Raw genomic sequence first — 25,221 nt, 5'->3', positions numbered from 1 at the left:
TCACTTGCACCTGTAAGATTAGTATCTTTGAAAAGACCAGTATTGTATTCAATCTATGATTGCAGACATACGCAGGTGATTAGTTCAACCTGGTTGTAGTGCAGCGCGATATGTTCAAAATTGTTTTCACCTATTGCTATGGTAGTTAATCCGATTTATTACGTAACTTCGCCAGCGTATGGCATTTCCACTTTTCTTTCCATTCCTGTTATATTGTGAAATACCATATACCTGACGTGTTTGTCCAATATGATAGGAAAATATTTCTGGCGATGACCCCATGTTCACATTGGCTAAATAAGCTGTATTTTCGCTGGAAAGGGGCCGGGACTTGTCGGCCATTTTGTTTGCAAAAGGCATGTTCTTCCTCCTGCGTTACCCGGAAGTGACAGCACCAGAACAAATGACGTCATTTCTGGATTTCAGCCAGGACGTTTACGTTCAGGGCCATGCATCAGTATACGCATAAGCGTATCTATGTTTTACTAAAGAAACATCTTTGGCTTTAATACAATTGACCTTTTCGTTAAATCCCATAAGTCTTTGTGAGTACACCTGAAATGTCGTCATTTGACGTCACGCCGATCGCTTAGCGAACATCGTGACTACGCATTGCAAGTGCCGTCAAATGACGACATATCAGGTGTACTCGTGGGATTTACCGAAAAGGTTAATTGTTTGTCAAATTGTTGGTATTTCTGTAAGCATATTTGGCCATAGAATGGTTGAATGAGTTACTACCCCTTTGTTCAGCTAAAATGTCTGTCAAATTCGCCGTAGAATTAGTGATGTTACATGATTAATTACCTTAATGACAGGTGAAATGTATTGCCCTGCACTATAAGTGGGCTGCACTCATCATGTGTATGTGTGCAATCATAGATTGAATACATTACTGCTCTTTTCAAAGACATTAATCGTACAGGTGCGAGTAAAAGGTACATGGACTCTGCATGTATAATGTGAAAAAATGTCCATAGAATTACTATCCAGGTCTTTATGTCTTTTCTTTGATAATCAATGGTGCGATGCAGAGTTACAGCGTACGTCTAGTGGCAGTACGTACATTCAAAAATTGTTTTCACCAATCCCTATAGTAAATAATCCTGTTACATCACTACTTCCACGGCGAATTGGACCGTTGTGTTTAGGGAATATGTAGCATAATGATCGAGCTAAATAATATTCTACCTAAGGTTAACTTTATTAGGCGCCATTGTCTATAGTGCCTGTTGTAACCAACAATCTTATTATTATTAGTGTATTCGGTGATTTCATGTATACATTGCACGATGAGATTAACATTATTTAAAATGTTTTATTACCAGTTTAATGCCATAAAAACATATTTAGTCTCCAATTTGCCGTATAAGTGGTGTAAGATTCGGATTAACAACCATAGCAATAGGTTAAAACAATTGAATACATTACCGCTCTTTTCAAAGATACTTATCTTACAGGTATGAATGATCAACATGATATGCAGAGGTTTCAAAAATTTCAAACTATTGTTATGGTAGTTAATCCGATTATTACATCTAATTACTTCTACGGCGAATAACGTGTTAGTATAGATGAGTTGACCTATGATGTCACATGTTTACATTCAGACCGCCCTCTGTTGTTTCATGCCAGGCAAATTAACACAGGAGTGTCTATGGCAGACCACATAAATCTCTTCAAAGCTCAACTTTTAAAAACATTTGAAGTTTTGTATGATAGTATGTATATAGCTTGATGCATTTGTAAACAGGTTTGATAACATTTTTAGTATTATTTGCTTTGAAATCAAAGAAAATGAATAAAAATCAACTTCTTCCATATAAACTATAGTGTTTTTTGCTTGGCATTTTATGATCTCACACCAACAGAGGGCGTATCAAATGTAAACACATGTCAACTCATCTATAGATAACTAAAAGACTTTTAAAATAAACATTTGGGTTGTGGACAATCTATCAGCATCATAATTGAATTCTGATTGTGTGTATAGGTTTGTAGGAGGCATGATGCACCATTTCATTTTCAGCTGAGATTTTGGTTGCATAGAAAGAGAAGGTAGTATGGTAAAGAATAAATCGGTATCGGCCCACCCTGGTCGACTCATTTTCTACGAGGAGACTTACTCTTAGAAAAAAAGGTTCTTGGCTGCCCTGTATGTAGAACCCTCAAAAGAAAAGGGTTCTGGAAAATTGAGATAACCCAAAATAGTTCTTTCTGGACTCCAGAGCCTATTCTTGTCTAACATGGTTCTTCTGAGCTTTTCCAGAACAATTTACGGGCTCGAAGTCTTTTAGATTTTTAGAAGCCTTTTTTTTCCTAAAGAGTGTAAAAGCGTTCTAGACAACTAAAGCCTTATAATAAAACAAGATCTCCCCAGCCGTGTGTTGAAAGACAACCTTTTACCAGATCGTGTGGTTTGGAACGCATGTTTGGGACCTGATGGTACCAGGCTCAAACAAAATGCTCAAGCGTAGGTAAAAAGCTTATTAACACGCTGGCCTGTATATTGAGAAAAAGGCAAGCAGAATTGAAGGAAACTAGACAGCTGGGGGTCATACATTTGCACACAAAGACGGCTATACATGTTTAGAACTGCTTCATCTGGGTAGCCATGAGAATGCTGAAGGGGTCCTTGTACCTACTCAGAAAGGGACCTTACTATTCAACATACGGGGTTCAAATACCTCTCCCAAAATATAATGCCCAGGAGCTCAGTAAGAAGCAGTTGACATGGGTTGTAACTTTTTTTGCACACATTATTGTTTCCTATAGCACATAAACTTTAACCTTTACCTTTGGCATGTTTGGGGTCGGGACAGTACTACCCAAAAGCATATCTAGGGGCATTAGTGCCAATCCTGCTTGAAATGTGTGTGGGGGAACAATAGGTCCGAATTGTCAAAAAATGGCTGAAAAGAACAAAAAATGGGTCATTTGCCGAAAGGTGGGGGGATTTGCCCTCCCCCCTTCCTGGTTGACGCCCTTGTCTAGGGGCTACGGTACATCAATGTAATTAGTTACAGCACTGTTGCTATTGCAGTTTCTGAGCTACGGGTATTTAATGTTGAACACGTATTTTACCATAGCCATGAAATATTGCTTCTTATAATATTAAAATCTCTTCGGAAGCTTGGCATGTTTGGGACTATGCACTACCAGGATGTGGGACTGGTCCTTCGTAGACGTAGTTACAAGTACAGACTGGGAATGTTTCTGGGGTGCAGCATGGAACGTTAGCGTTAGATTTGCTATCTAGTAAGGGAGGCGCGATGACCATATCAGCCTTGAATGCCTCCAATTTTGGCACCATTTCATCCAAGACAGCTTTGTGTTCGGGAAGAGAAACGTTCAAAGGATATGCTTCATTGGGATCTTTGCAAATATTGTACATCAATGGAGTTTCGTAGTTGGTGACACATCCTGTTTCATTACAACCCCCGCAGTTGACGTTGTTATCCAATGGAAAACCGCCATCTCCACATCGTCCTGGTTCAGCGTAGTTACCCTCCTTTTCCAAGTTTGCTGCGTAGTAAAATGAAACTTGTAACTACCATACCGGACTGCAAACAGTTGTGCTTCGCAATAGAATACCAACATGCGAGGCTCACTGTTCGTTATCACATGCTCCTTGTAAAGTTGTTTCTCAGCTACTGGTTCTGGTTGAGGTTCAGGCGACCAATTGAACAGCGTTGAAGAAATATCTTGCCCGTCCATTTTCCTATCATCAGGAACCGAACCGCCCACGATGCTCATCAACGTTGGAAAGATGTCCAATTGACTGACTACTTCATCACTAATTTTGGCAGGTGGGATGTGGCCCGTCCAGCGGAAGATACCAGGAACGCGAATGCCGCCTTCCCAGAATTGCATTTTGCCACCTGTAAGAGTAAAAATTAAATAGAACTTTTGGTTACATGTTGAGGTGGTTGGGCATAAATTAGAACTTGTATTTAAAGTATAATTTTAGCAGTGGCGGCGGAAGCATTAAAATTGAGGGGGGAGGAGGGAGTCGAAGGACCTTCATATTTTACTGTTTATACTGTTTAACTGAGACATTTTTCAATTTCAGACCAATTTTGGCCCCAAACGATTTATGTTTTGCTATTCTGTGGTCCAGTGTGCGCGAAGTTTGCAATTGTACCTTATTTGGTCCAAAACACAGCGTTTTTCGTACAAAATTCAAATGTACAGGGCAATTCGTCGGCTGTATTCCATAGTAGCGTGTAGTGGGGTACCGCGAATAAACAACTTTTCGAGAAAATCGGGTTTGAAGAAATGCCAATTTAAAATCGAGTTGTGTAAATCAGACATTCATCATATTTTGTCAAATGAAGTGAAATTTCGGTAGTAAACTACATAGATTTGATTTTTATATATATTTTTTTCAAAAGAAATGAATACATAATATTACTGGCAAACTGAAAATAATAAGTATTATACAAAACTATACATCACTATGGAAAACACGCAAAACACAATACCCTAACCTAACGTTAAGCTTACGCCACCTCGATCGCCGTGTAATCCCTATGGCGTTACTTTTCGTCGGCTGCATTCCATGCCTACCAGACCTACCTGCTAATAATTATAGCAGCGACCAGCAGCATTTAAATGCCCACCATCATGGCCATGAACATGATAAAAGCAAACACACAAAAATGTGGGTTTATTTCAGTGCCGTAAAGAAAAACATTTACATTGAATGTGGTGGGTTACTCAATTCCACAGTTATTGTTAGATCAAGGACGTGCACATAATTATTTGAGGTATTTTCCAAACATTTGATTCCAATTTTATTCCCAAAGAAGGTCTCAAAATCATGTATTTCCATCAAAATGGTCATCGCCTGTAGGTCCGGGTAATTTTCACTGTAATGCGGCAATCATGATTGTTTTGATTGGCAGTTGTTTTATAAATTGTCATCTGTGCGAGGATTTTGGTTGTCACAAATCTACATTGACTTCATGGGACATAAGTTTGCCAATACTTCAGAAAAAATGTAGCGGCATTTTTCGCAACGATATATGCAATAACACTAGTGAACACAGCGATTATTTCTATGGGCACACCCCCCCCCCCCCTTGATCAGATATACTAGAAAATAAGGCGATTTGTAATCGCTGATTTGCTCAACTTTCTGACGCCTTCGCCCCGAAGAGGGCGGCATTCTGTATATTTGCACCGGGCGCTACATATCCTAGCTACGCCCCTAGTACGGGCCTGATGATAACCTACCTTTCAGAACGCCCGCATCACCTCCCTCATTGCAGAGTTGTAAATGAGGTCCATTATCAGAAGTGAAGATCGAAATGGTGTTGGAGTCCTCACCCAAGCGTTTTACTTCGTCCATTATGGCTCCAACTGACCACGACATTTCACGAATCATGTCACCGTAACGACCTATTGTTATTAATTAATTAAGATAATGTAAGACTGTACGACATCATAGTAAGTTATCGGCAAATTAATGATTTTGAAAAATCAATGTATACGAAGAACAGAAGGTGGGGGAAGAGGAGAAACGGAGAATTTATTATATTTTGGATCGTTCATTAACATCGGTAATTATAGCACGATTGAAATTAGACGTAGATTGGCTATTTCAAGGACGGCAGCATGGCCCCAATCAATTAATGTTTTAGAAACAAGACGATAAAAAAGTAAACCAGGTGGCCTTATGTTTTTGTTAATTTTTTTGCCTATTTGTAATCTGTTTACCTCTCTTAGATGAACCTCTAAATCCAAAATTACTATATACATCAACGTGTGGTTGGGCGATACCGTAGTACAAGAAGAATGGCTTCCTTTGTTGCTGAGAACCCTCATGAAATCAATAGCGTCGTCAACGAAAGCTTCACTCATGTGGTAATGCGAGTATGGCTGTTGGTAAATGGTGGCGTTCTTGTACAGCAGGCACATCAAACTTACTGGGGCGGACATATGCCACTGTACATGAAATCCGAAACATTAAATTATATTAATTATCAGATTGTGATTTGATTCAATAAATTTAGTTAAGTAAGCGATTCAGTTCTAGAGCAGTTTCCGTTATTTTTGCCATTTTGAGACGCCCCCCCATGTCTCAGGGAAAAATGCCCAAAGTGGTCAAAAATTGTCAAGTTACTCAAAGTTTCATAAACTCGCAATAACCTTTTAACATCTTAAAATCGCGTTAAGTTATTCAAAGTTTAACGAAAATTACGTATAGTTAAAAGACGCTCAAAATTACTCAAAATTGCTTTTCCCTCCATGCAAGCTGCGTAAAGCTGGCGCGGATTTCACAAAATTGTCCAAACCTTTCCAATGCAGGTCAATGATGTAATTCCAGCTTTGCACAGCTTTGGGGAACTTTACGTAACTAAAAAGTTTCAAGCATTTTTGGAGAATTTTGCCAACTTTGGGCAACTTCCCCTGTGACATGTGGCCTCGTATGTACAACACCTTTCTTTACCGATTCGGTCGTTTGACAAAGTAATGTATCAAATTATACACAACCCGCAAATTCAATGTCCAAATGAACTGAAATTTTGGAAAGATGCTTTTTTTTCGTAAATTGCATCATACCATAAAAAGAGGAATCTGGAAGTACTCTTTTAAGATTAAGAAGTACCCTCGGAAGGGTATCATATTACACTAGCTATCAAGTATCGAGCAGTAGTGGCGTGTCCAGTGATGGCTTTGAGGCTTCAGCTCCCCTATAGACCTTTTCGGTAAATCCCATAAGCCTTTGCAAATCGGCGTGACGTCAAATGACGACATCTCAGGTATACTCGCAAAGGCTTATGGGTTTACCGAAAATCAATTTACTGTCACATCATCTAAAAACAGCTTATATTTTGGGCACATTTCAACGGTTCAGCCACCGGGTGTACTCCGAGCCCCCGGGATAGCCGGTAGCCAATATACAATGATATACCTTTTCCTCGTCACAATGCCAGCCATTACTTAGCGGTAGATTTGTGCCAACATAATCGAATCCATGGTTGTAAGGCAGATGTTCCCCGTCATTATGGCTGTGTGCGTTGACACCTGTAGTTAGATGGAGGTACCGTTATTAATTAGTTAACACTACGGTAATACCTTTGGAAACAACATGAGGACATCTTTAATGTTAGCTTTATTAACTTAATACAGTATCATCATGATCATATGCACTCTCTAGTACCTGTTTATTTTATATGCAACCATAATGGGCCCCCAAGACAATAAAACTAATCCTAACCCTAACCCTAACTTACCTAAACCCTAACCCAAACGATTGGTGATATTGCTGCCCATTATAGTTTCAGAAAGAAATTAAGCGCGTGGGACGGTTTTTGAAACCACCTAAAACGTACATGATGACCACATCAAAAACTTCATATCCCCTCCACGAAGGACGCATAAGCTCACGGGTCGTTTGTTTGTCCGATTCGATATTCCAAGTGACAGTGAAACTTGATTTTAGTTTTTCGTCAAATACCAAGGGGCTAAGCGAAAAGTAGACACCAAAACAGCCAAAAAAGGTTCAAAGTTAGCCCAATTAATATAAGTTACCTAAGGGTAGACGCGGTATTGTTGGTCAAAGCAGCCAAAATATCGATTTTCAATATCTAAATCAATTTTTTTTAAATAACACTTTGATGTTTTGCAAAAGTTTATTCTACAAATCATACACTATGAACACTTGCTTGATTTATTGTGTTAATGAGTAATGTACGTTTTACAAAAGTGTTGTTGTTCCAGCCCTCTTTACAACTTAACTCAAGAACCACAAGACCTACACAAGTATATTCTGTGATATTTGAATTTTTCTACACATTCGCTATTAATGATCAATGCCAAACTACCATTACCAAGATGGTGTGAACTACCAGATCGCAGCAGTTTAAAATAGTTGCTAACCTTAAGAATTACTTAAAGCCATGTTGTAACATTTGCTGAGGAGGATGATCTCAATGTTTTTCAAACATACCCAAATGCCATTTGCCAACGAAGCCTGTAGCATAACCTTCGTCTTTCAAGGCCTCTGCCATGGTTACGTCCTCCCGAGGCAAACCGTTGGTAGAAGATGGAAAGAACACTCTGCCTTCACCATATACACCACTGCGTTGTGGCATTCTTCCTGCATGTTAAAACGTAGTGTTTGCAATATTTATAACTGATTGGCTTTAAGGTGGTACTACACCCCTTGACAAATTTGTGACTGTTTTTGGATTTTTCTCACAAAATAATAACACACTGGTAACAAATGTTATGTATATTATAGGGACAAGGAATCCAGTTGCTACATTGGAATTTCAGTGACTCGAGACAAGCGGTACATTATATATGGTAAGAAAAGAGATACCACTAGAATGTACCTCATTTAGAAAAATGCAAAATTAGTCACAACATTATCAGGGGGTGTAGTACCACCCGGGAGTACCACCTTAAAGCCATATTATAACATTCGCTGTTGAGGACGCCCTCACTGATTTTTTAAAATTCATTTTTACACGATTATATGGTACTTTATTTAACCAATATACCCTGCAAATGTCAAGACTCTAGGTGCTGTAGTTTTGTCAAAATCCGAGATTTTGAATAAAGCGCCGGAACCGGCGTCTTATTATTACGATGGAATTATTAATCGAACACATACACGATGTTCATAACACACAGTACGTACACGGCGTGCGGGACGGTGATCTACACAACAAAGGGTCGTACCATAACATGACCGAAGGAGTGGTACGTATTGGCGACATACGCGCTGGTAGTAAATTCCAATTTTCTTTGCTTTGCCGTAGTTGTTCGGCTCAAAAATAAAAGGGGATATATCTGACAGTAAAAACTAACATTTTATGGCAAAGAAATGCTAATCATTTTGTATGATAATGTTATAATATGGCTTTAATTGTGAAACACAAATATTTCACCATCGAGTGTAATAATTCTTGTACCACACCAAAATAAGCCATTAAATATTATTATTTTTTATCTTTAAATGAAAAAGTGAAGTTCACGCGCCCGAGCTTCTTATGATTATGCATTTTCTCAGGCATGAGATCTTTGTGATCCTCGCATTTATTATGTCTTTATCAAAACTTTGGAATAATAACACAAGAGGTAAGGGCAGTAGAGAGGTACATGATTGGAGTTCCCACAAAGGTCGAGAGAAATAAGGCTTTAATAAATAAGTTGACTTGCCCTTATCGACCGACCCAAAAATCTGGGTTTTTTTTTTTTTTTTTTATATCACATTTTGGTTTATAATATTAAAAATATGTTGTTTTATATAAATGTTTAGCTGCGATATAAACGCTGAAAATCGTGAATTACTCATAAATTCTGTCTCTATTTCTGCATTTGTTTAGTTAATTTCAGCATCATAAACATAAATCCCAGCAATATTGTGTACGTGTATTTTGTTACGAGTCGTACTTGACTCAAGGCCAAAATCACCTTTTACCCGAACTCACACGAATGCACAACACAAATACACTGTTCGTTTAAGCTAACAAAATCTAAGTCTTTAATTGAAAGCAAGTTTCGTTTGGTACAATATAATGACTACAAATGCACATATACATTAATCAAATATAATCACTCTTTATCTATTTTGTACTTAGCCAGCATTCTTCTTCTTGGTGATCATAAAGTTCTTGTAATGTTCTGGACGACTGATGTAATATATCCCTATTCACTTGTCCTGCGACAATCAGCGAAGTCCTTTGTACACTTGCATTGATAACTCCTTGCGTATAAAATCCTTACACGAAAATGGTGTTCTCCAAACACGTTTACAACTCCTTGCGCAATTATCCTATACTAAACTCCTTGCGCCATCCTCCTATGCTAAACTCCTTGCGCCGTTCTCCTATGCTAAACTCCTTGCGCAGTTCTCCAAATTTAACTCCTTGCGCTGCTTTCTCCAAATTTGGTGCTATTTCCTCCTTTCACACAATATCTTCAGGAAGCAGGACTGCGATGCAGCTGTCCCCACTTATTTTGACAGTTGCGTTGAATCAAAATACCAGACTTCAGCAAGTCGACAGAAGAATATATTTCCTTTCTTGGAAGAATAACGTTCTTTGACGTATTCTAGATCTTCTCCGACAACACTGGTAAATAGTAGTACTTTGACTACATAAAATATTTCTGGTTTGTAATTTCCTTTCTTTCAAGGAATTGGACTGTAAGCATAGCCCAGATCAACACTATCAACTGTGTCAATAATTGTGTTTACATTTTCTTATATATCAAGCAGGGGGAAATCCCAAATATTAATAGCCAAATGTGGAAATTCCCAAGCCTTAATTATAGCATTAACCTTTCTCATTACATCACTTCCTGAGGGGAATCCCGTGACATCATCTTCTCTTTACATCCTCAGGGGGGTTTCCAAATATTCTAAATTAGATATGATTCAACTTGTTTTGCTCAATTTGAGAGGGGAAATCCCCCAAAATGTCATCACTCATGTAATTTTGTAAACAAAGATAAATCATCAAATTAAATTACTCAGGGCACATCACAATATTTACATGCCTGAAGATGTTGAGCTCCAGAAAAAATACATTATGTAAAGCGCATAATCATACAAAAAATCACTATGCAAAGTATTACGCGTCACGTCGTATTTTGCAGAAATTGCGAAAACCACATCATTCTCCACTTCCGATTGTTTTGGTGTTTTTTTTCAAAATCAACGCGTAAATATACCCATGGCCCATAGATGAATGATCCTCCAAGCCACAATATAAATATCTATTATATCTGCTGTTTGCTTTCGAAATACAAGTACTGCGTTGGACATTTCAGCAGTCTGAAGTGAAAATCAAAACGGAAATTCTGTCAAAACTGTTGGTTTCATTTCAACATGTATCATCGACTTCCAGCACGACTACGCATAACAATAGAGGGTGGTCAGTGAGCGTTCCGAGTGATAGCAATTTATGTACAGGAAAACCTTTTAAGGGATCTGGAATGAGCGTCTTGAGCGTTTCGACAGTATTTTTTGTGGGACATGAGAGCACATCAGACATATCGAATTGCATTCTGAATACGAAGAATGTCTTTCTATAATATCAAATAATTTTGATATTCACGATATAATACAAATTTTATGACAAATTATTAAAATTTAATATTTTTCACATTTTTGATATATAACAGTTCTTGAAGTAAATTTTATAAATCTAATAATGCTATATTCTTAAAGTGTATGTAGCTGGGAGGAAAAGCCGACGATCAATTGAAAATTTTGACCTTTCATACTGAAGATATGGATTTTTTTCCCTGAAGACCTAATATTTTTTGATGTTTTGGGAAAAAAACTTCAATACGAAAGGTCAAGATTTTCAATTGATCGTCGGCTTTTCATCCCACCTACATACACTTTAAGTATAAATCATCAGATTTATAAAGTTTACTTCGAGTACTGTTAAATATCAAAACTATCAATTTTAATTATTTGCCATAAAATGTGTATTACATTGCGAATTTCAAAAATCTAAATTATTTGATATCAGAAGGACATTCTTCGTATTCAGAATGCAATTCGATATGTCTGATGTGCTCTAATGTCCCACAATAAATACTGTCCAAACGTTCATACTCCATCCTTAAATAACCAAAATTTTACTCGAATGTAAGGTCAAACAAGCTTACATATGTTTACATTCTAATATTCTATACATATTTCGACCCAGAGAAAAAGTGGGGTTGTTAAAATGCATGCATAGTAAATATCCAAACATACTAATACCTTGATAAGGGCCTGTTATTATGAGCACCCCGGGTAAAATTTTCAAATGACGTGCCCTCTTGCTTCCCCCCTCTCGGCCTGCCAAAAAATCTTTGCCCACCCCCCCCCCCCTATGCACATGCCAAATTTTTGGGTTCCCAATTTGCAAACTTTAAATGGTCAATATATAAGGGACTGTGCAATAATCATGTTTGCCCCTGGGGTGGCGAATTCTCAAAATGGTCTGCCACAAATCGCTTGCCCCCTTTGGCCATGCCAAATAAATGCCCCTCCCCCTTCGACATGCCCAAAACCTTTACCCCTTTTATTTTGAGGTACAACAAATCATTGTTTCCCCAACATTATTTTAATAAAGAGGTTCTGTGTACTTTTATGGAGTTATCAAAAATAGCAATTCAATTATGAAACCTACCCTTCTAAGTAAATCAAAAGGATTTTCTTAAATTGTTTATTACATTTTACAGATATTAATTTCGTGCAATTGTAGGCACCTGTGTGCATTTTATGCATTTTTGCAGAGTTTGTATTCGTTTTTGCATATCAATACCATCAATACCATAAACTTTTATGATTCCAGTGTGTACTTACTTTCATGGAGCTGTATGTAATTAAAAAAAATATTGACAAGTCAATTCCCGGAGTCAATTAAATGAATTATGGAAATACATGATTAGTGAACCAGACATGAATCAATTTTTAACTTTAAGTGCATATCATTAGATTGATAAACTTTACTTTGAGCACTGTTGGTATAAACGTGCAGTGACTTTTTTCTTCTAAAAGCCCCTTCTTGTTGAAGTAAAAAAGGGCCAATTTCCGTTGCTGTGACGCTGCTGTCCTTTCCCAGGACAGTTTTTCTGCAGAGAGGTGCTGGTGCATTGCGAGACGACCTTAGTCCTATGGAAAGTCGCTTAGTTTTGTGATATGTGTGATTTTTAGTACAAAAAAATCGGAAGGTGTGTATAATAGCCATGGAAATTTACGAAAAAAATACGTACTTTGCATGACTACTATATACAATGTTGCTGGTCCTGTAAACAATGGCAGAGGTCATATAGTTTAAATGCGGAGGAGAAAAATGTTAAGACCCATTCAGCATGTTCAGTGATCCCAGCGCAAGTGTGAAAAAATAAAAAATTGTTTTAAAATTGCTTAAAAGTCAAGGATAAGTCATTCAAACTGTCATTTGGTATTTTTAAATGAAAATTTGGCAAAAACAAAGAAAATAGCAGTATTGACGAAGCTGAAACCCCATTCAAATACATGTAGCTAATATATATAACCTACGGAAGCTTACTGACAGTATATAAATTACAGATTACATGTAAATGCCTTTATATTTTGTCTTAATACACAGCTTTCGGCTGAACCGCTAGCAGGCTATGTTAGCACATCTATATTAACATTGACAAAGGTGCCAAAATCTGAATTTTGATGCGCGTAAATAAATCATCGTTTTATTATTGCGAATACATTTATTAGTTCTGAAGCTAAGTGTATTTACAATGGCTGCGTTACTAACAAAATATTCAGTTCTTCAGCAATATTTTATTTTATTGATTTTTAAAAACTATAGATATCAAGATCTAGGTAGGGATATATTTTTTTAATTATTTTGATTCAATATAAATTTCTAAAATGTTCTTTATAAACATGATAAATAAAATATAGCCATCATTAATGAGGCACAAAGCCTCTTCATAATTCAGGGCCAGGGTTAACACCAGTTTGTTTATTTTTCGTCTTTTCTATATGACATGACATGAAATACCCACAAATGCACAGTGCTAAAAATACGTCCCGAGTGAACAAATTATCTCTTTTGTTTTTAATTTTATCCATCTCCTTTGTTTCAAATTACGTAAAAAATAACCCCGTGTTCGGGTTGGAACTCACCTGTCAGAAGACCTGCTCGACTTGGAGTACAAGTTGAAGAAGGTGCGTAAAAATTTGTGAATCGCATTCCTTGTATCGCCATATCATCGATGGGACCCCACTCCTGTGAAGGATGTCCATAAGAAGCTATATCCGCATATCCCATATCATCAGCATTGAAAAGTATTATGTTTGGTCTAGGTGCCCCGCACTCAGATTCTGGAGAGGATTTACTAGCTTTGACAACTGGAAGTGTAATACACAGGAGCAACACCGTACCGATTTTGTCTGCATCCATTCTTCTTAGTGAAATTATAGTAACTGTTTCGGTGCATGGGTAGTATTGAACTGGTTTTATGCACGTTTGATCACGTGTTTATTGTAATTAAAAGGCGCCCTAAGGCTCCCTGAGGCGCTTTACCTTGTATTTGGTTTGGATTGTCTTTTGCCTATGGGTGAGTCATATTATGCTCCTGCACCACACATGCAACAAAGAGCTTTTGATCCTTGCAATGTAGGCAATACGCACTATATTTTTGCAAGATAATATAACTTTAAATAAACTTTATCATCATAGACCTTTATCAAATCAAATGATTAACATTATTTAATATTTTAAAGCTTCTATGTAAAAGTATTAGTGTTAAGGGGTACTACACCCTGGCCAATTTATGCCTATTTTTGCATTTTTCTCAAAATTATAGCTCATTGGTTACAGGTAAGATATGTATATTATAGGAGCAAAGACTACAACTACTGCACTGAAAATTTAGCTACTCAAGGCAAGTAGTTATTGATTTATTGATCAAATATTGGTTTTCCCTCATTTTTGACTGTAACTCCACAACTATTGCCTGTGCTGAAATAAAATTTCCAGTGCAGTAGTTGTATTCCTTGCCCCTATAATATACATATCTTACTTGTCCCCAATGCGCTATAATTTTTGAGAAAAATGCAAAAATAGGCACAAAATTGGGCAGGGTGTAGTATTCTTAAGTTAAGTGGGACAATTTTACTCTCTTGCCACTTTCGTAAATGGAGATTTGGCATCTAATGATATTAGTTTCAGTTTTAGCTTGTATTGTTTAGTAATGTGTAACTGTATTATTTCTTTCGGGAATCGGGACTGATATGGTTATTTTATTATGTAAACTTAGAATGTATAGTGTGACTGCATAATTTTGTATTACTAATATTTCTAATTCTTGCTGCTTTTTTTGTGATTTGTTGTTGATTTGTTTGCTGAAATGAATAAAAATTATAAACATTGAAATAAAAAAAAAGAAAAAAAAAGTAGGACACTTTAATAATAAAAAAGCGTGGTGTTGTAGTGGTGAAAAATATATTGGTAGATGGTGTTAGTATTATAAGGGTTTTGTATATTGTGGCCATTACCCCAAACACCTTTATCTGGGCCGATACCATGGATACTGCTAAACAGTCAGGGACTGTAAATTGGGCAATTCCATTTAAAATCCTCACTACCCCTGCGGATGATTTTGGAAATATCTGCCACAGGGGGAGTATGAATTTCAAATGTAATGAACACATTAGGCAGCTCCATTTGAATTTCATGCACCCTCTAGCAAATGGAGCTGCCTAATGTGTTCATTCCATTTGAAATTCATACTCCCCCTGTCGAAGATATTTCAAACATCTGACACAAGGGTATAGTGTGGGTTTTGAACGGAAAAGCCCTGCAATTATAAATCGGTTCAAGTTCAGGTAAATATTTAACTTTGTCTATAAATAAGACAACTTGACATCAGCGTGAAACAATTGTCTGAAGTTGATAAACTGTTATAAAATGACATAAATCAGAGAAAATAAAAATCCATTTAAAAAGAGATGCGTCTGATCCAGAGAGGAGACTGGATGCGTTTTGGACATGGAAACAGACTTGATGAATCGGGAATCAAATACTAGTATATGTATTCTAATGGCGTTTTATTAGTATACATGTAAAAATAATTGTAGTTGATGGTAATTAAATATGAAAATGATAAGAAAGTTTTGATATCTTGACTATTGTTGATGGTATTAGAGGTACAAGATGTACTAAAGTTACGTCTCAACAATTATTATATGGTTATTACGCCAGCATTATGACATCTAAAACCCGCCATTATCTTCGCGCTGAATTCAAATCAATACAATTTTAAAAATCGGATATTTTTCTTTAAAAATACTACTATGTTGCTAATATTGATCGACATTGCATGGACGAATCATGATTTTCCCCAACTCTCTAAACGCACATCATCGTGGGCTATTTTTGTCTTTAATTCCAGCGCATATGTGATGCGATCAAGCAAAATCAGTCGGAACTCGGAAATATCACATATGTCGCCAATCAGTGGCGGCGGAAGCATTTAAATTGAGAGAGGCGAGCATATTCTATGGCGCTTTGACTGGAACTATTTTAGCCCCAAATGAAAGTGAATTTTGGCATTTGAATTTACCCTATTTCCGCCTCTTGTGTCGCCAATACGTATGACTCTGTCGATCGTGACTGAGGTCGGTCAAATGTGTTATGACCTTATGGCACGCATAGCATGTACAGTGTTATATACATCGCGTACACCATGTACACGTTCGACTATTAGTTCGATCACTAAAATTTTGTAACAATACTAAACAACTTCAACAACGAGCCTTGATTTTTGCAGGGTATGTTTCTAAAAAATATGCAAAAATCAGAAGTTTGAAAAAAGACAATATTGAGATCGTCCTCCTTTAATAGCAAAGAGGAAATGGTAAAATATGGCTTCAAGCAATTCTTGTAAGGTAACTTATTCAATTGGGCTAACTTTGAACATTTTTCGTCTGTTTTGGTGTATAATTTTGGCCTAGCCACTTGGGATTTGACGAAACACTAAAATCAAGTTTTACTGTCATTTGGAATATCGAATTGGACAAACAAGCGAACCGTGAGGTCATGCGTCTTTCACGGAGGCGACATGCGGAAGTTTTTGATCATGTCAAAAACCAGTCCCCTGCGCTTAATTTCTTTCTGACACCATAATGGCCCGCAACACCACCAACCCTTAGGGTTAGTGTTTAGGGTAAGTTAGGGTTAGGGTTAGGATCAGGTTTTAGTGTCTTGCGGCCCATTATGGTTGCATATAAAATAAACACGCGTCACGAACGGATACTTACTACTATTCGCCCAAGAGAGTGCATAGGATCATGACGACACTGAATAAAGTTAATAAGTTAACAAATTAGATGCCATCATGTTGTTTTCAAAGGTATTAGAATTATACTTTATATGTTAGAAAACTAACTGTCAATCACGAATCACGTGGTTTTATTTAAGACAAACTCATGTTGACCATAAAAACGAATTAATACAGCCGTCTTTCAACACGCAATAGAGAGATTGCGAAATTTACGTGAAACGTGACACGGGAACGCGAACAGCAAGCTACATTAGTCGAAAATCGGTTATTATGCCCTCTAGAGGGTGAAATCTATTGTGAATTGGTCAATCGTGGAATTACCGTAAGGCGATTACGTTGCGGTTGGTAGCAAAAAATGACGTTCCAAAATGACAAAAAAACGCATTATAAAATGCAGAAAAATGTTATGTTTATCATGTTATGAAACGAATCAAAGTATCCTAATAGAACAAGTAGAGTCCGACATGTAATAAAATCCATTTTGGGGGTTAAAATTTGATCTCGTATAGACAAGAAGAAGTGAACAAGTTTCGATTTTTTTCGACGCGAATTCGAACGGGCAGATTGCCTATTCATTTGTGTGTGGAAAATGCCGTCCAAAAATCAGCTTGCGAAGAGGCGTTTTAGGCAAGATTGTGTCGTGTTACGGCATAAATGAGGTATAATTGTCTGTTTGGGACGGGGAACAGAAGTTCGTGCAACGCTATTTTTCGCCTTGCTTTTTCGTTGTGCATTAAACAGCTGTCAAAGTGTTTTGCTTATGGATACTATTCAGCAAACTCCAAAATGTTTTTAAAACATGATAATGCATGTGTTTTTGGTTTTTGTTAAAACGTTTTGATAACATATCGATGCATGTTTATATAAAAATCATGAAAACTCGTGTTATACTGAAAAAATAATACAACAACATTTTAAGCCAAAATTCGAAATGCTATAGTAAAATATCATTTGGCAAACATATTTAAGTGTCTATTGTGTTAGAACGTTTATCAGCAAGTTTAGAACAAAGGGTTTTTTGAATGTTATTAAAACTTTTTTAATGCCCTTGACCCTCACATAACCTTTAACCCGACATTTAACGTTTTCTGTAATATATTTGTGTTTGCTGGGTAGTAATCGAACTAGTCATATTAGATTATCTATTTTCATTTTGCTTTAGAAAGTAAACAGGGTATTATTTATATGATAATGGAGTTTGTTTCTTGTTATTCGAATAATATACACCAAGACTTCCCAGGCATCCAACACCAAACTCTGTTTAGATTATTTAGACAAATAGCATACACGTTTGAACATATTCGCCACTTGCACGGTTTCGCCATTATGCACTATGTGCGGGGAGAGCCTCGAACTGGCAGCATAGATGAGTGGGAATTGAACCAGACATATAACATTCTGTGTAAGGTTACGTAATTCTTCCTTTCATGTATGCTGCCAGTTCGAGGCTCTCCCGCATATAGTGCATAATGGCGGAACCGTGCAAGTGGCGAATAGGCCTATACTCATTTTCCAATAGCCCGCAAAACTCAAATATCGCTAATCTGGACTGAATGCTTAGAGCATTATAGATACAGCCAGTCGTATTTACATATCAATACCGAGGAAAGTAGTTCGATGAAAGAAGATAATCTTCTCTGGTTCGATGCACCCAAGGTGAATCAATGGGTGCTTCGTATTACCTTTAGATTATTTGTCTCAGCATAGCGCCATCATGACTGCAATTGCGTTTACACGTAGTCTTGGTTCAGACCCTATGTGGCTATCACGAACATACTAGGAACGACGAGCGTTAGGACCGACACAAACTGGCTGTGTAGGAGGCTAGTTTGGATGTGAACGGGACTATGACGTTCTACCGCAAAATGCAGAAATCCGTAACCCGTATGGCGTTTCCCGTGAACGCCTCTCCGCAATCTCTCTAATATTCAAAATTCCCGTGCGCTAAAATTATCCAGTACAATGACATCCCATAAATACAATGAAGGCTGGCAACAATCAGCATGAATAACCATGACGTCATTGCACTAGACAATTTCGGCGCGGGAATTTTGAATATCGCGTGTTGAGAGTCGACTGTTTTCATTCGTTTTTATAGTCAATATGATTTGTTTTAAATAAAACCATGTGATTCATGCTTGATAATAATATAAGGCATAATGTTGTGATTGACGGAGACATCTTTTAATAAGTAGTACCTCCATCTAACTACAGGTGTCAACGCACACAGCCATAATGACGGGGAACATCTGCCTTACAACCATGGATTCGATTATGTTGGCACAAATCTACCTCTAAGTAATGGCTGGCATTGTGACGAAGAAAAGGTATATCACTGTTTACCGTAAAAACTCGATAGTTAGCATATGTGCTTACTATCGAGCGCTTTTAAAACATGCAAACATAAAGTGCCCGATCCACAAAAAGGGTTTTGAGCAAATCATCGATACACATAGTTATATACGAACAAGTAAACCAGCAAATTTGTGTCTCAACCCCATTAGCTCAGTTGGTAAAGCACCGGACTTTCATGTTTTCAAAAGCGCTCGATAGTATCGAGTTTTACGGTATTGGCTACCGGCTATCCCGGGGCTCGGAGTACACCCGGTGGCACCGTTGAAATGTGCCCAAAATATAAGCTGTTTTTAGATGATGTGGCAGTAAATTGACCTTTTCGGTAACTCCCATAAGCCTTTGCGAGTATACCTGAGATGTCGTCATTTGACGTCACGCCGACTTGCAATGCGAAGTTACGATGTTCGCTAAACGATGTGCGCATTGGCTAAGATCGGCGTGACGTCAAATGACGACATCTCAGGTGTACTCGCAAAGGCTTATGGGAGTTACCAAAAAAAGGTCTATTGAAACTTAAGCCCCAAATCCAACCATGGACACGCCACTACTGCTTGATACTTGATAGCTATAAGTGTAATATGATACCCTTCCGCGGGCACTTCTTAATCTTAAAAGGGTATTTCCCGATTCTCGCATCCCCTTTTTATGGTATGGTGCAATAGCTATTCACGAAAAAAAGTCTCTTTCGAAAATTTCAGTTCATTCGGACATTGAACTTTGCGGCTTACGTGTGATTTGGTGGATTACAGTGCACAATATGTCCGGCCCATAGGTCACTCCACTGTGTTGTAATTTTTGTCTGTTGACAAACAGGAAATACAAATCGAACGATGTATTTGTCAAACGACCGGATCGGTAAAGAAAGGTGTTGTACATAAAATGTATGGTCTTGAGTTTCTGATGATCTAAAAATGGCCAAAATAAAGAAAAATTCTCTAGAACTAAATCAATTACTAAACTTAATTCATTGAATCCAATCACAATCTATCCCCGGAATCTATCATTTTAATATAATTTAATATTTTGGATTTCATTTACAGTGGCATATGTCCTCTCCAGAAAGTTTGATCTGCATGCTGTACAAGAACGCCACTATTTACCAACAGCCATACTCGCATGACCACATGAGTGAAGCTTTCGTAGATGACGCTATTGACTTCATGAGGGATTGTCAGCAACAAAGGAAACCATTCTTCTTGTACTACGGTATCGCCCAACCACACGTTGATGTATATAGTAATTTTGGATTTAGAAGTTCATCTAAGAGAGGTAAATAGATTACATTTAGGCAAAAAAATAGGCCAGCTAGTCTGCTTTTTTACCGTCTTATTTCTTAACATTGATTGGTATGTTAGGCACCGTCCCTGAAATAGCCAATCTTCATCTAATTTCAATGGTGCTATAACTACCGATGTTAATGAGCGATCCAAAATATAATAAATTCTCCGTTTCTCCTCTTCCCCCACCCCCAAGTTCCTTAGGGACCGTTCGCAAACACTTGTTAGGGGGGGCCTGATGCAAAAAAATGTCATCGTGAAAATTGTTCGGGGTCTCCCCTTTTGAGGTCTCAAAAATTTCAGGGCCCCCCTTTTTGACGTGAAATTTATGGGTCAACCCCATAGAAAAGCATATAAACCTATGAATCCCAGGAAAATTTGTGGTCATTTTTGTCAGGGCCCCCCTTAGGAGGGTCAAATTTTAAGGGCCCCCTTTTGCATCAAGCCCCCCCCTAACAAGTGTTTGTGAACGGCTCCTTAATCGTCTGTTCTTCGTATACATTGCATTTTCAAAGTCATTAATTTGCAGATAACTTTCTTTGATGTCGTACAGTTTTACATTGTCTTTATATTAATAACAATTAATAACAATAGGTCGGTACGGTGACATGATTCGTGAAATGTCGTGGTCAGTTGGAGCCATAATGGACGAAGTAAAACGCTTGGGTGAGGACTCCAACACCATTTCAATCTTCACTGCTGATAATGGTCCTCATTTACAACTCTGCAATGAGGGAGGTGATGCGGGCGTTCTAAAAGGTAGGTTTCCATCAGGCCCATACTAGGGGCGTAGCTAGGATAAGTGACGCCGGGTGTGGCACCCAGTGCAAGGATACAGAATACCACACCCTTCGGGGCGAAGGCGCTAGAAAGTTGAGCAAAGGGGATCAAGGGAGTGTGTCCGTAGAAAAAACCGCTGTGTCTACTAGTGTTTCTGCATGCAACGTTACGCAAACTACCGGTACATTTTTTCTGAAGTATTGTCAAACTTATGACCCATGAAGTCCACTGTAAACTTGGAGACAACTAACATAATCCTTTGCATACAAAATCTTAGCACAGATGACAATTTCTAAAACTACTGTCAATGCTAAAACCTTTTTTGTCCGACCGATCAATTCCCTAGACTCCAAGTTCGGAACTGGCGGTGGTACACCCCAACCAAAAAAAAGTGAGTGCCCCGCTTTTACCATTCACTCACTTTCTTTAGGAACAGTATTGCAAGTGCTCTTTCATTTTAACTGATGACATAATGTATTGTTTATAAACCAGACTTCAGCATGTCGACAGAAAAAAAATATCCCCATTTTTGGGAAATATGTACACGTTTGGCGTACTCTAAATCTACTTCGTTCTAGTTGGAGTAGTAACAAATTGGCTACGGAAAACAAATGACTGGTTTGCACGTCACGTACTCTTCTTTGAAAGCACGGCTGCAATCACATTCACAGCCAATCCAACAATCCATAAATCTTACACGAAAATGGCTTGCTTAATTCTTCTCGCTTTTAGAGCAAAGCCCAAAGTTGGGAATTTCCTGCCACTGATGACAGACTTAACCATTTTATATTGTAAAACATTCTGATATCTGGAGGTTTCCTACAATACACAAATATGTGACTGATCATGTTATTGTACACAATATGTTGGGTTTACTCTTGCATAATAATATTATGGAGTTTCCCCTTGATTGTAAGGAAGCACATCACATTATACACAAGCTAAAATGCTGTTACTATTGATCTCGGTCGTCATTTTAAAATTCATAGGTGGCGGAAGCGGGTTGGGGACGGGGTGATACGTCACGTCCCCCCTAAAAATCATAACAGAAGAAAAAACAAAGCTATTATTGTCCTGTGAATATCTTGTACGAAAAACGCCGTGTTTTGGGACCAAATAAGGTAAAATTGCCCCCAAAATAGCAAAAGTTACCTTATTTGGTCTGAAAATGGTCTGAAATTGACAAAAGTCCCAGAAAAACAGGAGTAAAATATGAAGGTCCAAAGACTCCCACCCCTCCTCTAATTTTTAATGCTTTCGCTGCCACTGCTAAAATTATATTGGGAAGTTATGTGAAAAAGCTTTTGTGACACCGCTACTGAAAGTGGTTTTCGCTCATATCTTTACTACTTTAAATACAAGGTCCAATTTATGCCTAAGCACCTCAACCAAAAGTATTTTATTTTTGTCATAACATATTTACTCTTACAGGTGGTAAAATGCAGTTCTGGGACGGCGGCATCCGCGTTCCTGGAATTTTCCGCTGGACAGGCCACATCCCACCAGCAAAAATTAGTGATGAAGTAGTCAGTCAATTCCCAACGTTGATGAGCATCGTGGGCGGTTCGGTTCCTGATGATAGGAAAATGGACGGGCAAGATATATCTTCAACGCTGTTCAATTGGTCGCCTGAACCTAAACCAGAACCAGTGGCTGAGAAACAACTTCAACTACAAAGAGCATGTGGTAAGGGACAGTGAGCCTCGCATGTTGGTATTCTATTGCGAAGCACAACTGTTTGCAGTCCGGTATGGCAATTACAAGTTCCATTTTACTACGCAGCAAACTTGGACAAAGGAGGCTAACTACGCAGAACCAGGACGATGTGGAGATGGCGGGTTTCCATTGGATAACAACGTCAAATGTGGGGGTTGTAATGAAACAGGATGTGTCACTAACTACGAAACTCCATTGATGTACAATATTTGCAAAGATCCCAATGAAGCATATCCTTTGAACGTATCTCTTCCCGAACACAAAGCTGTCTTGGATGAAATGATGCCCAGCTGATATGGTCATCGCGCCTCCCTTACTAGATAGCAAATCTAACGCTAACGTTCCATGCTGCACCCCAGAAACATTCCCAGTCTGTACTTGTAACTACGACTACGAAGGGTCTGTCCCACCTCCTGGTAGTACATAGTCCCAAACAGGCCAAACTTCCGAAGAGTTTTTAAAATTATAAGTAATATTTCATGGCTATAGAAAGTACAATACGTGTTCAACTTAACATACCTGTAGCTCAGAAACTGCAATAGCAACAGTGCTATAATTCCCGACCCAAAGGTAAAAGTTCATGTGCTATAGGTAACAATATTGTGTGCAAAAAAGTTACAACCTATGTTAACTGCTTAATTGTTACTGAGCTCCTGGACATTATATTTTGGGAGGAGTATTTGAACCCCGTATGTCGAATAGTAAGGTCCCTTTCTGAGTAGGTACACTGAATAGACCCCTTCAGCATTCTCATGGCTACCCAGATGAACATGTATAGCCGTCTTTGTGTGCAAATGTAAGACCCTCCAGCTGTCTAGTTTCCTTGTTCCTTTCCTTCAATTCTGCTTGCCTTTTTCTCTATATACAAGCCAGCGTGCTAATAAGCTTTTTACCTGCGCTTGAGCATTTTGTTTGAGTCTGGTACCATCAGGTCCCAAACGTGCGTTCCAACAATTAAACCAAACCATCTGGTAAAACGTTGTCTTTCAACACACGGCTGGGGAGATCTTGTTTTATTATAAGGCTTAGTTTTCAAGAAATCAACGCTTTCACACTCTTTAGAAAAAAAGGCTTCTAAAAATCTAAAAGACTTCGAGGCCCGCAAAGTGTTCTGGAAAAGCTCAGAAGAACCATGTTAGACAAGAATAGGCTCGAGTCCAGAAAGGACCATTTTGGGTTATTTTCCAGAACCCTTTTCTTTTGAGGGTTCTACATACAATGCAGCCAAGAACCTTTTTTCTAAGAGTGAGTCTCCACGTAGAAAATGAGTCGACCAGGGTGGGCCGATACCCATTTATTCATTACCGTACTGCCTTCTCTTTCTATGCAACCAAAATCTCAGCTGAAAATGAAATCATGCCTCCTACAAACCTATACACACAATCAGAAAATCAAATATGATGCTGATAGATTGTCCACAACCCAAATGTTTATTTTAAAAGTCTTTTAGTTATCTTATACGATATTTCATGACTACAGATGAGTTGACATGTGTTTACATTTGATACGCCCTCTGTTGGTGTGAGATCATAACTGCCAGGCAAAAAACACTATAGTTTACATGGAAGAAGTTGATTTTTATTCATTTTCTTTGATTTCAAAGCAAATAATACTAAACATTTTATCAAACTTGTTTACAAATGCATCAAGCTATATACATACTATCATACAAAACTTCAAATGTTTTTAAAAGCTGAGTTTTGAAGAGATTTATGTGGTCTGCCATAGACACTCCTGTGTTAATTTGCCTGGCATGAAACAACAGAGGGCGGTCTGAATGTAAACATGTGACATCATAGGTCAACTCATCTATACTAACACGTCATTCGCCGTAGAAGTAATTACATGTAATAATCGGATTAACTACCATAATAATAGTTTGAAATTTTTGAAACCTCTGCATATCATGTTGATCATTCGCACCTGTAAGATACGTATCTTTGAAAAGAGCGGTAATATATTCAATTGTTTTAACCTATTGCTATGGTTGTTAATCCGAATCTTACACCACTTATACGGCAAATTGGAGACTAAATGTGTTTTTATGGTATTAAACTTCTGGTAATAAAACATTTTAAATAATGTTAATATCATCGTACAATGTATACATGAAATCACCGAATACACTAATAATAATAAGACTGTTGGTTACAACAGGCACTATAGACAATGGCGCCTAATAAAGTTAACCTTAGGTAGAATATTATTTAGCTCGATCATTATGCTACATATTCCCTAAACACAACGGTGCAATTCGCCGTGGAAGTAGTGATGTAACAGGATTATTTACTATAGGGATTGG

At 37.8% G+C, this 25,221-nt stretch overlaps 2 protein-coding genes across 2 annotated transcripts; one reads left to right on the top strand and one right to left on the bottom strand.

Annotated features, from left to right (window-relative positions):
• Positions 1-3,148: 3,148 nt before the first annotated feature.
• Positions 3,149-13,907, bottom strand: LOC140144021 (arylsulfatase-like). The gene is made up of 7 exons (XM_072165850.1): positions 13,631-13,907; positions 7,958-8,107; positions 6,920-7,032; positions 5,793-5,949; positions 5,239-5,403; positions 3,612-3,881; positions 3,149-3,525 (listed from the first exon to the last, which is right to left on the bottom strand). Exons 1-7 carry the CDS (start codon positions 13,905-13,907, stop codon positions 3,149-3,151), a joined length of 1,509 nt encoding a protein of 502 aa, XP_072021951.1.
• A 6,363-nt stretch (positions 13,908-20,270) lies between these two features.
• On the top strand, positions 20,271-22,903 carry LOC140144020 (arylsulfatase-like). Its single transcript, XM_072165849.1, has 3 exons — positions 20,271-20,415; positions 21,018-21,182; positions 22,635-22,903. The coding sequence occupies exons 1-3, from the start codon at positions 20,271-20,273 to the stop codon at positions 22,901-22,903; spliced, it is 579 nt and encodes a 192-aa protein (XP_072021950.1).
• Positions 22,904-25,221: the final 2,318 nt, after the last annotated feature.

Source organism: Amphiura filiformis, unplaced genomic scaffold, assembly GCF_039555335.1.
Source record: "Amphiura filiformis unplaced genomic scaffold, Afil_fr2py scaffold_37, whole genome shotgun sequence".
Classification (NCBI taxonomy): Eukaryota; Metazoa; Echinodermata; class Ophiuroidea; order Amphilepidida; family Amphiuridae; genus Amphiura; species Amphiura filiformis.
Note: the sequence above shows the minus strand (reverse complement) of the source record. Positions and strands in the feature narration are given on the sequence as shown.

Excerpts from the sequence above, each read along its gene's own strand:
- LOC140144020 (XM_072165849.1), top strand. The coding sequence starts at position 20,271 with ATGAGTGAAGCTTTCGTAGATGACGCTATTGACTTCATGAGGGATTGT. Across the intron at positions 20,416-21,017 it reads TAGAAGTTCATCTAAGAGAG|GTCGGTACGGTGACATGATT; the intron begins GTAAATAGATTA and ends TAATAACAATAG. Across the intron at positions 21,183-22,634 it reads TGATGCGGGCGTTCTAAAAG|GTGGTAAAATGCAGTTCTGG; the intron begins GTAGGTTTCCAT and ends TTACTCTTACAG.
- LOC140144021 (XM_072165850.1), bottom strand. The coding sequence starts at position 13,907 with ATGGATGCAGACAAAATCGGTACGGTGTTGCTCCTGTGTATTACACTT. Across the intron at positions 8,108-13,630 it reads TCGAGCAGGTCTTCTGACAG|GAAGAATGCCACAACGCAGT; the intron begins GTGAGTTCCAAC and ends TTTAACATGCAG. Across the intron at positions 3,882-5,238 it reads TGATGCGGGCGTTCTGAAAG|GTGGCAAAATGCAATTCTGG; the intron begins GTAGGTTATCAT and ends TTACTCTTACAG.